General features: G+C 45.9%; 2 protein-coding genes across 2 annotated transcripts in view; one reads left to right on the top strand and one right to left on the bottom strand.

The window, feature by feature from the left end:
* samd11 (sterile alpha motif domain containing 11) overlaps positions 1-2,646 on the top strand; it is a 14,885-nt gene extending 12,239 nt beyond the window's left edge. Inside the window, 3 exon segments of the mRNA XM_084333471.1 lie at positions 311-421; positions 753-833; positions 835-2,646. Of these exon segments, the coding sequence (XP_084189597.1) occupies positions 311-421; positions 753-833; positions 835-1,041 (399 nt within the window). The 3' untranslated portion in view covers positions 1,042-2,646.
* Positions 2,647-4,326: 1,680 nt separating this feature from the next.
* The window catches only part of noc2l (NOC2-like nucleolar associated transcriptional repressor), a 76,564-nt gene continuing 68,291 nt past the window's right edge, over positions 4,327-12,599 (bottom strand). The window contains exons 17-18 of the mRNA XM_084333034.1: positions 10,833-10,913; positions 4,327-4,728 (exon numbers count right to left, since the gene is read on the bottom strand). Coding sequence (XP_084189160.1) covers positions 4,583-4,728; positions 10,833-10,913 — 227 coding nt within the window. The 3' untranslated portion in view covers positions 4,327-4,582. The remainder of the gene's footprint in view (positions 4,729-10,832; positions 10,914-12,599) is intronic.

Here is a 12,599-nt window from a genome sequence, read left to right as displayed (position 1 = left end):
GGCTTTTAAAAAATTCCGTAAGGGACATCTGTGTCGCCATTACTGCAGCCTACCGCAACGAAGGGCTTTGTGTGATTGTTGTGAGTCTATGCATTCAGTAAGACACGGCTGCCACGCATATTCACTGACAATTCGCCAGTCGATGTAATAATTTAGAAAACCTTTTACCAGCCAAGATGGCCTTCCAAGATTCATATTTACCGGCCAGAAATTCTAGTCGGCCGATGGTCGGCAAATGGCGGCTAAGGGAAACCCTGGTTAGGTGTGTATGTGCCGGGGGCTGTGGCTGAAGCGGCTGTGTCTCTGCCAGGTGTTTCGGGAGCAGGCCATTGATGGAGAGACCTTACCCTTGCTCACCGAGGAGCACCTGCTCAGCACCATGGGACTAAAGCTGGGGCCCGCGCTCAAGATCCGCTCGCAGGTACACACACCACAGACCCGTGTGCCAGTGTGTGAGACTGTGCGTGTGTATGTTTAGCCAAGTGGATTCATGAGTGTGTCGAGTGGGGTAGATGTACCATCTGTGTGTATTTGTGTGTGCGCGTGTGAGAATTGATGTTCTCTAAGGAGGCACACAAACTAGTAGCGTAGTCGAGTTGTTTCCTTAAAAAAAGATTTGCCCGTCCGTAGATTGTAGCTCCTCTCCTTCCTCTCTCTGTCTCCAGTGCATTGTCCAATGTTATTCCATTCTTCCACGGCTCTCTGTGGCGGCTGGCTCTAAAAGTGTTGGCCATGTCCTCTCTTCTCCTCAGGTGGCGCGGCGCGTTGGCAGAATATTCTACATGTCCAGCTTCCCGCTGGCGCTCCCGTTCCCGCCATCTGCCACCCTGCGCCCCCCCGGAAAGGGACCGGGATTCCCTGGCCACGCCTTCCGACGTCGCCCCCCTGCCTCTTCCTCTCTCCCAGCCCCACCGGCCCGCCTCCGCTAGCAGCGGCTCCTCCCCTTATCGTGGCCCCACCCCCAGCCGTGCCTCCCCCAAGCAGGAGAACGGCAACTGCTCGGCGGTGGCGGGGAGTTACGAGGCCAAAACCCCCTCGTAGGAGAGGAGAGCCGGGGGGGGGGCTGTGGAGGCGCCTCGACCCGACTACAAGGCCAAAGAAATAATGGGAGGAGGAAGTAAGAAAGGATGGGGGGGGGGACTGGACCAGAGGGACATTTTAACAGACTTTGGTTCCCCTCTCCACCCCCCTTTGGGACCTTAAGCTGAGACTAAAAATGTTACAAGGAATATCGGGACTGGAATAAAAGAGGAAAAAAACTGAGGAAACGGACTCTATCGGACAAACTAATGGGCTTCCGAGTCTCTCCACAATGGCTGTAGCCGAGCAGAATCCAAAGAAACTGGGTTGAAGGGAGACATGTGAAGCGACGGAGGAAGAGAGAGACAGAGAAAGAAAGAGTGAGAAAGCGGGAAAGAGAGAGAGAAGGCAGACAGCTGGTCGCCGACAGCCTGCCAAAAAAAGGAGCGAAGCGTGGCCACAAATACGACATTCTTGCGAGTCAGACAGACAGACGCTAGCGGAAACTCTTCCTTCCTTCCTGGGCTGAAGGAAGCTCCTCTCTCTCTCCCTCCCTGTCTGCTCCTACAACAAGCTCAGCAGAACCCAGGAATTAAAAAGAGAGAACCTCCCCCCCCCCCCTCCAACACCCACCCACCCACACACACGCCACCACCACCACCACCACCATCAGTCTCCCGAGGTCAAAAAGCTTTGGTGAGCTGTCTTTTGAGAGGCTGGAGTTAAAGCATATGCTCAGCAGGACTAGCTCCAGCAGAACTCCTCCTTCTCATCACTGCAACTATGCATTCCACTGTCCCAATACCAAAGATAACCGGATGTGTGGAATTGGAACCATGTTTCATTATGTCTCTTTTTACATAACGGTCTTAAGAGGAAAAAAGATAAGATGTGGTACAATAGGGAAGACTAGTACTGGAAGGCTGGTACCTCAATTTGATGGGAGGCAATAGGGGGGGGGGGCTCTTTTTGAGGTAACACACGTGTGCCACACATTCAGGGGGCCCCAGGTGTGGCTTATTTTCTGGCCCACAAAAAGGTTAATGTTGCTGATATGAAAAAGCCTGTCTACGATGGCGTAGGGCATACTGTCGTATGATGATCATCATGTTGACTACTGTGGGAGATATACAAAATAAAAAAAACATTAAAAAAACAAAACAAAAAAAAACAAGCAGAATTGTACAGAATCACGCTAAAGATGAAAATATCCTGAAGGTTATGTACGTGGTACTTTTTCTTCTGTTTAACGTAGTTGCACGAATACAGTTTGTCTTTACAGAGCAAAAAAATGTGACTTGCTGAACTTTGGTGGTACTTTTCGTTCCAATATATTTTCTTTTGGTTTTGCCTTTTTTTTTAAGTGTAATATAAAAAAGCCCCAATCTTGAATGCTACTTCAGCATATAAATACGAGGACAAATATTTATAGGACTTTTTGATGTAGTAGGCAAAGCAGATTATATGTATTATAATTAGTCCTTAAGATGGATCCCAAAGATAACTTTTCTTTGTTTTCTCTTGGTTGCAGGGAAAAGGCACAAAGCTCTTAATGCAAATGTTTTTCAATTGTTATGAATATTTTTTAAACTATATAAGCAATGAATTAAAAAAAAATTGTCTCTAGATTTTTCCCTTCAATGTTTTTTTTTCTTTTGGTCTTCATCCTATTTTTCTATTCACCGCTCGGTGAAATAAATCCTAAAGAAAGTCCACTATTGTTCCTTCTCTCTCTCCATCTATGTATATGTGTGCGTGTGTGTATATGTATATTCTCCTTTTAGGATGTTTGTGCTTCCCACTTCCAGAAAAAAAACAAGTGTGTTGTTGAGTATCCACTCCCCTGATGTGTGTATGTAGGGGAGTGGACCCCCGAGGGCTGTGGCTCAGGTCAACACCAGCTGTCAAGAGTGTCAGGTTCAGCCGCAGGCCAAGGCCTTCCTGCCTGTGGGGATAAACCTGACCTCCGCGCCCCCCCCCCCCCCCCCCCCCCCCCCCCCACAGCCCCCAAAAATGCACTTTCTCACACCTACCTTCCCTTCTCACACCTACCATGCTCTCCCTACAAAAGAGAGGTTTCTCCCCAGTGCTCTGCTGGGATTTCCCCCGGCGAGGCCTTGGGCTCAGTCTCGAGGCGCCGGCGGCCATCATGGTACATGCAGGTACTCCATGCTCAATAATAAGAAGACCCCGGATAAATACAGATGATCAGATCTGACGGTGCCAGTCGCTCTCAAACCCCAAAGGTCTTCACCTCGGGGAGGATTTGTGATGGAATCTACCCTGTGTTGTGCTGAGAAGCGAATGAACAGTGTTTTATCTTTTTCAACACTTTTAGAAGAGTTCCTTCAAATCTGTGGACCATGTTTGTGAAGAAACCCATCTTAGATACAATTATAATTATTTATTTTCTTTATTGTTTATGCATTGAACGCCGTTTTTGGCCGGTGTAAGACACACCAAACCTCACCGTCTGGCGTCTACCCCACCTAGAGTAAACAACTCCTACAAACTGGACAGTACATTAGGTAAGGAGTGTCCCTGGCTCCAAAAAGCACAGCTAATTGATTAATCAATGCCAATTCATCGCTCGTGTCCCCCCTCGTGACATCGGCAAGGAGGTGCATACGTCAATTCCCCCCCCAGCGCCTGAATAACCTTTCAGACGACCAAATCCATACAAAGAGACTAAGAAAAGACATTTTCCATAATATGTCCTCCTTTAACACGCAGAGACAGATGAACGTGTGTGCAGTCGGTAGAGTAATAAAAGAACAAGAGAGAAGAAGTCGGAGAAAATAAAAAGGAGCGCCGTGTCTGAGCGAGAATAAAATGAGCCAAATGAAAGAGAAATAGAGAGAAATAGAGAGAGGAAAGAAAAGATAGTGTCTGGGTGGGGGGTGGGTGTAGAGTTGGCAGGGAAACAGAGCAGGCTGTGTTGCTGCTCCGCCACCTGGGCAGAGAGGCTTGGCACAGCTTCAGACGCCACCCTGGCAGCCTGGCACTGTGCTGCTGCTGCCTCGGGGCTCAACAACCCTCCCTCCCCCCCTCTCTCTCTCTGAAGCCTCCTCCTGGTCAGGCCGGCCTGGATCAGCCAGGCCGGGGGCCCAGCAGGGCTCACCCCCTCCTCATTGAATAGTCCGTCCTCTGCGAAAGCCTGGAGGGTGCCTACAGGTGCGCACGTGACTTCTTTCAGGTATGTGTGCGCATGAATGCATGCATGAATGCATGCATGCACGCACACACACACACACTCTCCCCGTTAATTAGCATTTAACAATAGAAAAAGTAATACAATTTGGTGGTTTATGAATTCTTTATATATTTTTGTACAATTGCACTGGCAGGATGTAAAATAAAATGACAACGGTGTTTGTACTGCACAACATACAGTAGGGGTCCAACATCATACAGTAGGGGTCCAACATAATACAAATATGCTAATAAAATCAAAGGGAATAGAAAAAGAGTCCGACGAGGCTGCAGTCGAGTCCCGCTGTGCGGCGAGATGCTCAAACCCGGAGACTTCCGTGGGCATGTGTGACGTGCGCGTTCACGTCTCTCAGTCGCCTCCGTCGTCGGATAGCTCCAGGTCCTCCACCAAATCCTCGCCTCCCTCTGCCAGCTCCTTCAGAGCGGAGGTGGACAGCTGCTTGGGAGGCTCATCTCTCTCCTCATCGTCATCCTCCTCCTCACTGTCGCCACCATCTGGGATAAGGAGAGGGAAACCATTAAAAATCTTGGCGTGTGATTGGCCGCGTTTCTGGAGGAGCCAGGATGTTTGGGGGGGCGGGACTTAACGCTTAATATTAAGTAGTGAGTAATGTTTTAGGTGATGTGAAGCGGAAGTGGGGCTACTTTAACATCAATAAACATTTCTACGCATGGTCAAGTGCGGAACGTTTCTTCTGCTTTCTGAACACGGAAGAACGGAATTTAGATTAGAAAAACAGCGCTGTCGAAATTAACACATTCATTTTGGCGTTTGTTTTGAAAACCTTAACACGCATAAAAAAAAAGATTATAATAATCTATTGCAATTTAATCACATTACCCTTTTTGACCCAAACCACCTCCCAACAACAATAACAAGGCTGCCAGTGGCCAGTGTTTACCTTCCCGATCCTTCCGACATTAGATTAGATTAAAATGTTTTGTCATTATACAGCACAAGTACAGTACAATGACGTGCAAACCAGGAGAATGACGAGTACGCTTTCTAACCGACTTTTGGACTTGCTGAACCAAGTTGTAAGCACGTTCTAGGGATGTCCGTGCCCAGCGCTCATAACACTACTCTGTTACCACGGCACCAGATACTGTGCCCAGCGCTCATAACACTAGTGTTACCACGGCACCAGATACTGTGCCCAGCGCTCATAACACTAGTGTTACCACGGCACCAGATACTGTGCCCAGCGCTCATAACACTAGTGTTACCACGGCACCAGATACTGTGCCCAGCGCTCATAACACTAGTGTTACCACGGCACCAGATACTGTGCCCAGCGCTCATAACACTACTGTTACCACGGCACCAGATACTGTGCCCAGCGCTCATAACACTACTGTTACCACGGCACCAGATACTGTGCCCAGCACTCATAACACTAGTGTTACCACGGCACCAGATACTGTGCCCAGCGCTCATAACACTAGTGTTACCACGGCACCAGATACTGTGCCCAGCGCTCATAACACTAGTGTTACCACGGCACCAGATACTGTGCCCAGCGCTCATAACACTACTGTTACCACGGCACCAGATACCACTCTACGGCAGCGTTAACCTCTCAGGCGAACAGGCAGGCGGTGGAAGAGCAGTGTCAGCACGTTCTGCTAGATTATAAAGCGAGTCGGAACGTCACATACTACATGCTGCTGTAGTCTCTCAATGAGCAGAAGCCGGCTGTGGGAATATCCCAATACGGGCTCCCAACCCAACCGCCCCGCCGCTCACCGGTGGACACTTCTGGAAAACGCACTGTGTGTTCTGGTTCTGTTCGAGGAGTTAACCTGAAAGGTGAGCTCCTCTGATGCGTTGGCATCAGATGTGATTCCTGCTGTGACTCTGTGCTTCAGAGACTTCTGACCAAAGAAACAGGTATCAAAACAACAAGGGGAACCTTAGCTGGAGCATCAAGAGACGCTTCACTGGCGAGGGGAGAAAACCCACTGTACTGCATTAAACTGAATTTTTGAAGAAGTCTTTATTCATTGCACACATTGACAATGTAGTCATGCATCTGTACTCTATCCGAGGTAAAGTGTGTGTGTGTGTGTCTGTCTTTCTGTGTGTTTGCTGAGGATGTGAGAGAGTATGATGAAAACAAAACTTAAATACAATGTTTTACTATTTAACCTTTAGTCAAGTCAAGTCAAGAGTTTTAATTGTCACGGCATACAGGTATACAATGAAATGCGGCTGGTCTTGCCCGCGACGATGTGCAATACAGTGGTACAACATATAATAGAATCCAATAAAATCCAATAAAAAATCCAATAAAATCAATTTAAGGATATTAAGTACTCCTATCGGTACTCTATATCAGCAAGTAACCCAAATGTAAGTACTTGTACTTGGTCTGAGAAAGGGTGGTATGGGGACACCTCTAGCACGTTCTTTCCACCATGGCTTTAAGCAGCGTCGACAGGCAGAGAGCGGTGTTGTCCTTATGCCACAAAGGAACAGGTCAACAAAGCTACGGTTACATCAGAGAACATACAGACCTGGGGAGTGATTTCCAGCTTGATAGAATCCTTGTTTTTCAATGTGTATATAATGTAAATATTAGGGATGCACCGAAATTTCGGCACCGAAAGTTTTCGGCCGAAAATGGCAAAAAATTGCCTTTCGGCTTTCGGCCGAAAGAGTTTTCACCGAAAATATGTCACCGAAACAGAAACAACCTAACAACCTCGCATGTTGTTGTGATGATGTCACGCTGTCGGGAGTCGCGCTGTTTCTATGTAAACTGCGCGCAACGCGTCCAATAAATGAGTCTTTAACATGCTTTATATCCTTATTTGCTATATGCCGCGGTTAATCACCGAGTGATCTAATATGCATATTATTCGCATGTTGTTGTGTGATGATGTCGCGCTGTCGGGAGTCGCGCTGTTTCTATATAAACTCAGCGCGCAACGCGTCCAATAAATTAGTCTTTAACATGCTTTATATCCTTATTTACTATATGCCGCGGTTAATCACTGAGTGATCTAATATGCATATTATTCAGAGCGAGAGGGGGGGGATTGTGTTCCTGCCTATGTTATGTAGTTACTCTCCCTCGTCCCCGCTGTCGTCCACACTCAGCTGTGAGAGAATTGTTGAATAGATACACAAATGTTCTAGAATGTTTGATTATGACATCATACTGAGCTGGACCTGTACTTTGTGACGTTATGTTATTTCGGGCATTCATAACATTATTTCGCGCGACTGTACATTGTAACGTTAACAGCCCAGCTGTCAACTGTACTTTGTAATGCTATGTTATTTCGGGCATTCATAACGTTATTTCGCGCGACTGTACATTGTAACGTTAACACAGCCCAGCTGTCAACTGTACTTTGTAATGCTATGTTATTTCGGGCATTCATAACGTTATTTTGCGCGACTGTACATTGTAATGTTAACACAGCCCAGCTGTCTGTCTGTCGCACGTCTACTGTGCCGAGTCAAGCGAGCACATTCAGCTGGGGACTAGAAAGGTGCACTCAGTAGAGCACAGATGTCTGCTGCGCAGCCAGAGAAAAGATGGAATTAATGTACTGTATTCAGAAGTGCTGAATAAATGTTTTATGGACCCATAATAGTGATTATTTATTATTTAAGTTAAGTTTTGCCATAATCATATATTTTTCCATAATCATAATGTTCCACAACATTGGTAAAAAAAAGATTCTATTCTATGAATCATTTTCGGCCTTTCGGCTTTCGGTTTTCGGCCAAATTTTCGGTATCGGTTTCGGCCAAGAATTTCCCATTCGGTGCATCCCTAGTAAATATCTGTAGATGACAGCATCTGCTATTAGATCTCAGATGAGGAGGACAGTATTAGTGGTGTGTGTTTTCAAGTTAGACTGGGAAGCCACAGGCTAATAGAGCCATGGGCTGGGCTCTGAGGTCTTCGGCAGGTTGGTAACATCAACACCTGATAGCACTGGTGGGGGAGGTTTGGTCAGAGAGCTATGGGGAGAGTTCGACATCGATAGAAACGGACGTTTAGTGTGTTAAAGGTGACCAGCTGTTGCCATGGTATTGTGTCACTTAGTAACGAGAAAAGGGGGCGGGGCCCCGTTGCTAGGGGAAAGACGTTATGATGTGCGTTTCTTCCGGGATAAGTTAGACTCAAGACACAAGGCTGAGGCGAGCAGACGCGTTGATCAGAGACTCGCGGGGGGAAGGAAGGGAAGCCACGTCATTGCTAGCTTCGGCTAACAGGGAAGGTTTTGGCTAACGACGAGGCCTAAATCACTATTTGACTAAAAGCAGAGACGACGGTAGAATGAATTTAGTTTTTCTTCAAAGACTGTTCAAGGACATTACAGAATTGGTTACATCTTGTATTTTATTTATGAAAATAAACATCATGATCTGAGGAAGTGGATCACGTCGCCAGTGTCGTTTCTTCTGATTACAGATGTACTAACAGGGTTGATACAGTGTGAGACAGCTAATGAGATAACCAAGTACGAAATGACACAACGCGGAGGCAAGTCACGGAGCAGCAGGTGACGAGGTGATTAAAGGCTGAAAACACTGTAATCTTTCAAGCTGCCCAGTGAAACTCAAACTACTTACTACTGTATTGTGTAGTAGGACTCCTTGATTATGGCAAAGACGTTGGTCAATATTTAAATCACAGTTATTTAACATGATTACTCATGCATTTATTGAATGTTTAAAAAAAGAACTTGAGTGGATTTCCTTGAACTTTTAATATAATTAAACTGAAAAACAAAAACAAGTAGATTTTCTTGTTTTCATATTCGTTGGGAGGCCAAAATTGTAATTGCCCTATTGTGTAGGTTCATAATATTTAATCATCTTTATATATTATTTAATTCTCTCACTATGAAGGTAAATGGTTTAACTTAATCTTTGAGAAACTGAAATTTGTTAGCCGTCTTGCCATTCACAGCCATCTTTGCTTTCATAGATTGCTATGAATATTTACGCAAAACACAAAAACGACTGTGTCAATAAATCAGCAGCAGTCAGTTAACATTGTCCCGCCATGCATTGTACCCATCCTTGGGCCCAGTCTGCCAGTGCTGTAACCCTATAGAGATGTTTACCTTCTTTGCAGGGCTATAACTTTTTTAATATTATAGCTATATCGACATTACTATGGCCCATTCAACATCGGGTATCTATCATTCAGGATGTGGGAACGTTATATATTTTTTCGTTCATACATTGTCGTGTTAATACCGTCGTGAATATAAGTATGTTTTTAAGGTTTTCTGCAGTAATTCCTAAAACGCGAGTTATAGGCCACAACGTCTATATGATAGATTATCGACTGGCGTTTCTTTCCTATACACGCTATATTAAAAAATGCAAATGTATATGATCGGTATACATTATGCTTCATCATGCGTGAAGGAAAGGGGGGGGGGGTCGTTTATAATTCCTTGGTCGTCAGTAGCATCTTTTTTTTTTTTTACTATGGGTTGATACGTTGATCAGATGGATTGCCGTGAAATGAATAAACAATCGGGCTGAAAATAACGTTAGTTTCCTCTTACCGTTCGCCGATGAGACTGGAGGAAAAATATTCCAATTATTTGACGTCGATCTGCTAGATCCATTTCCCGTTTGTATGACGCAATAAACGCCGAAATCATATTGATTATTGTGTTTAGAAAGCGATCCCAAATGCACTCGAGTGTGTATCTAGATCCACGCTACAAGATATTACTGCCGGAGGAATTTCCTCGATGCACCGAGCACCACTTCCGGTTTGGCTTGGAGTGTATCCACCAGGCGGCGGTATTGAGGCGTTGCAATATCAGACAGGGTCCAGCTGCAGCAGCGGAGGGAGGCTGGATGAATTATGAATGCCAATGGCGAAAAAATGAAATATTGATCCCAAAAACGAGTTAACTCGTTTATGGCGCACAACGCATGGCGGGCAATAACGAGTATACTCGTTTTTGGCGTCCAATGTGTTAATCATGAGGATATATTAGTGTAATCTGTCTGTTGTTTTGACTATTTTGGTTTTATAATGTTGTCCTCTAAGCCGGGCAGCATTTGCTCGCGACTGGGCTTCAAATGTAGTTCATTGTGCATTTCTTGTTTCTCTAAAATTTCAAAACGTATGTCTCATTTAATTATGCTAAACTCTGCTCCCATCAAATGTCAGATCAATTGAATAAGAAGAACCATATAAACCCAGTTACTTTAAGAAACTCCTATGGTAAAGACCATAGGCAAAACTTTATCCAGAACAAGGCAGGTCTTAGAACTAACGGCTAACTTGTTTTTTTTTTTATTATATTTTAGCATTTTTACAGCTTTTTCATGGTCACGCAGGACCGACAGAGGAGAGGGCGAACGGGAGGAGAGGTGGGGAGGACATGCGACAAATAACGTCGGTGCTGGGATCGAACCCGGGTCGGCCGCGTAGGTGCGTGTGGCACTATGGTACGCGCCACAAGGGCGCCCCAAGCTAACTTGTTTTTACAAGATTTTAATAGCTTGACAGCCGTAAAACAATAACAATAACCTTTCACTTCACAAGGCCTTTAAATGTGGTATATATTCAACCGTGAAACAGAATGTGTAATATTCTACAGACCTGAAGCGCCATCCATGTCACTCATGTCAGACAGGTCCTCAAGATCTTCATCATCATCTGACCCCCGTCTGCCTTTCTTACCTGCAAGAGAGAGAGAACAGACAGCATAAATAATAACTACATGTCCATTAGCTTATATACGACTATGTAGCAGTGTACTGAGCTAGTTAATGGAGGTATTCTGAGAGAGTTGACTCAGTATGTCAGTGTAGTGTGAAGACTGTAGATACACCTCTATGTGCATCAGTGTAGTGTGAAGGCTGTAGAGACGCCTCTATGTGCATCAGTGTAGTGTGAAGACTGTAGAGACGCCTCTATGTGCATCAGTGTAGTGTGAAGGTTGTAGACGCCTCTATGTGCATCAGTGTAGTGTGCAGGTTGTAGAGACGCCTCTATGTGCATCAGTGTAGTGTGAAGGCTGTAGAGATGCCTCTATGTGCATCAGTGTAGTGTGCAGGTTGTAGAGACGCCTCTATGTGCATCAGTGTAGTGTGCAGGTTGTAGAGACGCCTCTATGTGCATCAGTGTAGTGTGAAGGCTGTAGAGACGCCTCTATGTGCATCAGTGTAGTGTGCAGGTTGTAGAGACGCCTCTATGTGCATCAGTGTAGTGTGAAGGCTGTAGAGATGCCTCTATGTGCATCAGTGTAGTGTGAAGGTTGTAGAGACGCCTCCATGTGCATCAGTGTAGTGTGAAGACTGTAGACGCCTCTATGTGCATCAGTGTAGTGTGCAGGTTGTAGAGACGCCTCTATGTGCATCAGTGTAGTGTGCAGGTTGTAGAGACGCCTCTATGTGCATCAGTGTAGTGTGAAGACTGTAGAGACGCCTCTATGTGCATCAGTGTAGTGTGAAGGCTGTAGAGACGCCTCTATGTGCATCAGTGTAGTGTGAAGGCTGTAGAGACGCCTCTATGTGCATCAGTGTAGTGCGAAGGCTGTAGAGATGCCTCTATGTGCATCAGTGTAGTGTGAAGGCTGTAGAGACGCCTCTATGTGCATCAGTGTAGTGGGCAGGTTGTAGAGACGCCTCTATGTGCATCAGTGTAGTGTGAAGGCTGTAGAGACGCCTCTATGTGCATCAGTGTAGTGTGAAGGCTGTAGAGACGCCTCTATGTGCATCAGTGTAGTGTGCAGGTTGTAGAGACGCCTCTATGTGCATCAGTGTAGTGTGAAGGCTGTAGAGATGCCTCTATGTGGGCCAGGTATCAGAGGCTGGAAGTGTCTTATTTCCTCCTGAGATGGAACTGAGAGTAGATTACAGCCGCCGCACAACAAACACCCATGACAGTTTACTACTGCAATCTTAGCTCGTGGCCTACATATGGAGATCGCAGGCAGGTTCCACAGCTCCAATGATGACGGCTTGGAGTTTGTACTAGGTGTGTTGCGTCTGGGTGTGTGTGTATGTGTTTGTAATGGTGTATGCGACTATGCACGTGCAAGTGACAGCTTGGGAATAGGTTGTCTGCAGTTGGGTTGTGCCATTTCATCTGTATGTGATGTGTGTGTGAGTGTGTGAGTGTGTGAGTGTGTGAATGTGTGTGTGTGTGTGTGTGTCTAGCCAAGGGGACAACTGTGCTCCATGGGCTTTGAAGTGAGGTGTGATGGGATGCTGGAAGAGGCTGAAGAGGCTCAAGAAGCAGAGCAAAGACACTTCCTCCACCACAGACGGGGAGAGAAATCTTAAACTTTCGCACTTCCTTCATTTTCACTTCCCACCTCGATTCAAACCACAGAAGTAGTAAGACAGAACTCGCTCCCTCTCG

The sequence above is a fragment of the Notolepis coatsorum genome, assembly GCF_963971535.1.
Source record: "Notolepis coatsorum genome assembly, chromosome: 17".
NCBI lineage: Eukaryota > Metazoa > Chordata > Actinopteri > Aulopiformes > Paralepididae > Notolepis > Notolepis coatsorum.
This window is presented reverse-complemented; position numbering and strand designations above follow the sequence as displayed.